Raw genomic sequence first — 1,227 nt, forward strand, 5'->3', positions numbered from 1 at the left:
TGATGCACCTCCTCAATCAGAAGGAATTGAAAATTGAACTTCCTTCTTCATCTAGACCAGATTTTTACTTCAAATTTCGAGATGCTATGTCGATCCAGATCACTATTGAGGACATAACTCACTCGCTTCACCTCATCAATCGTTACACTCATATTGAGATTGCTTTCGCTCAATTCTCTGGCCCTCTTGAGCATTGCTCAAAAATTCGCGAAGTAGTCATGCAAGCTGTTGACAAGGTTACGAATGATCTGCATATGGAGTACAATCATGTCAATGCATTTGCTTGTTCAAATGATCTGGAAAAGAAGTGTTACTGTCTTGTTGTTAATAAAGATGAATTCAAAGTCAAATGTACAGATTGTCCTATGGCAGCTCCTATTACAGATGATAATAGCTACAAGTGCTGGTTTAAAAGCTCCACAACTGTTCCACAAAATACAAGTAAGATATTTTGATGCTACTAAACATTACCAAAGTGTAAATAAACTTTTTTTTACATGACATAGATCTAGTAGTATCTCCATTAAAGAATCAGGAAGAGAAGACAGATAAGACATCAAGTTCATCTGAAAAAACACAAGGTAAACCTTCTATAGCAAGAGATCCTTAAAATGCAGACACATAGCTAATTATACATGTACAATGTATGCTACAATAAAGTTACATTTATCCTTGTATGCAGCTTCAGGTTAATCCACAGTTTGAAACTGAATAGAATTAGGCCTCTCTTGGCATTTAGCATGTATACATTTCCAGTGTCTCATGCCATCCAGTGCATGGAGGGTGATCATTATGATAGCAAGTTTGGCATACATAATTTAGTAGACTTTGTTCTGTAGACCTACATCATTATGTAAATTGTATAGCTATATTGAAATAAGTATTAAATTGAGAAGTATTAAATTATACTGATATCATAATCCTTCATCTTCTATAGTATAATCTTCATCTTCATTATATTTCAATAGATAAGTGGTCTAAACTGGGAATCATAAGTGTTGTTGGACTAGTACTATACTAGGGCCACTTTGACTTTTAAATCTGCATAATGTAATAACTTTCTTATTTTAAATGCTACAGACAGCGGTTTTTTTGCATTATGATCCTCTCTAAAACCCCGGTATTTTGATATATGATACAACTAGAGCGCAGTTATAGAAAAGGAGAAGTAAAATCAAAGCACATGGACACTTGAAGAGCACTTGACGCCATTACTACCACCCACGT

The 1,227-nt window shown here is 34.6% G+C and overlaps 1 protein-coding gene across 1 annotated transcript in view; it reads left to right on the forward strand.

Annotated features, from left to right (window-relative positions):
- The first annotated feature begins 9 nt into the window (after positions 1-9).
- LOC109584735 (uncharacterized) overlaps positions 10-1,227 on the forward strand; it is a 2,313-nt gene continuing 1,095 nt past the window's right edge. The window contains exons 1-3 of the mRNA XM_020000566.1: positions 10-441; positions 507-581; positions 969-1,014. Of these exons, the coding sequence (XP_019856125.1) occupies positions 87-441; positions 507-581; positions 969-1,014 (476 nt within the window). The 5' untranslated portion in view covers positions 10-86. The remainder of the gene's footprint in view (positions 442-506; positions 582-968; positions 1,015-1,227) is intronic.

This window comes from Amphimedon queenslandica, unplaced genomic scaffold, assembly GCF_000090795.2.
Source record: "Amphimedon queenslandica unplaced genomic scaffold, v1.1 AMPQUscaffold_13174, whole genome shotgun sequence".
NCBI lineage: Eukaryota > Metazoa > Porifera > Demospongiae > Haplosclerida > Niphatidae > Amphimedon > Amphimedon queenslandica.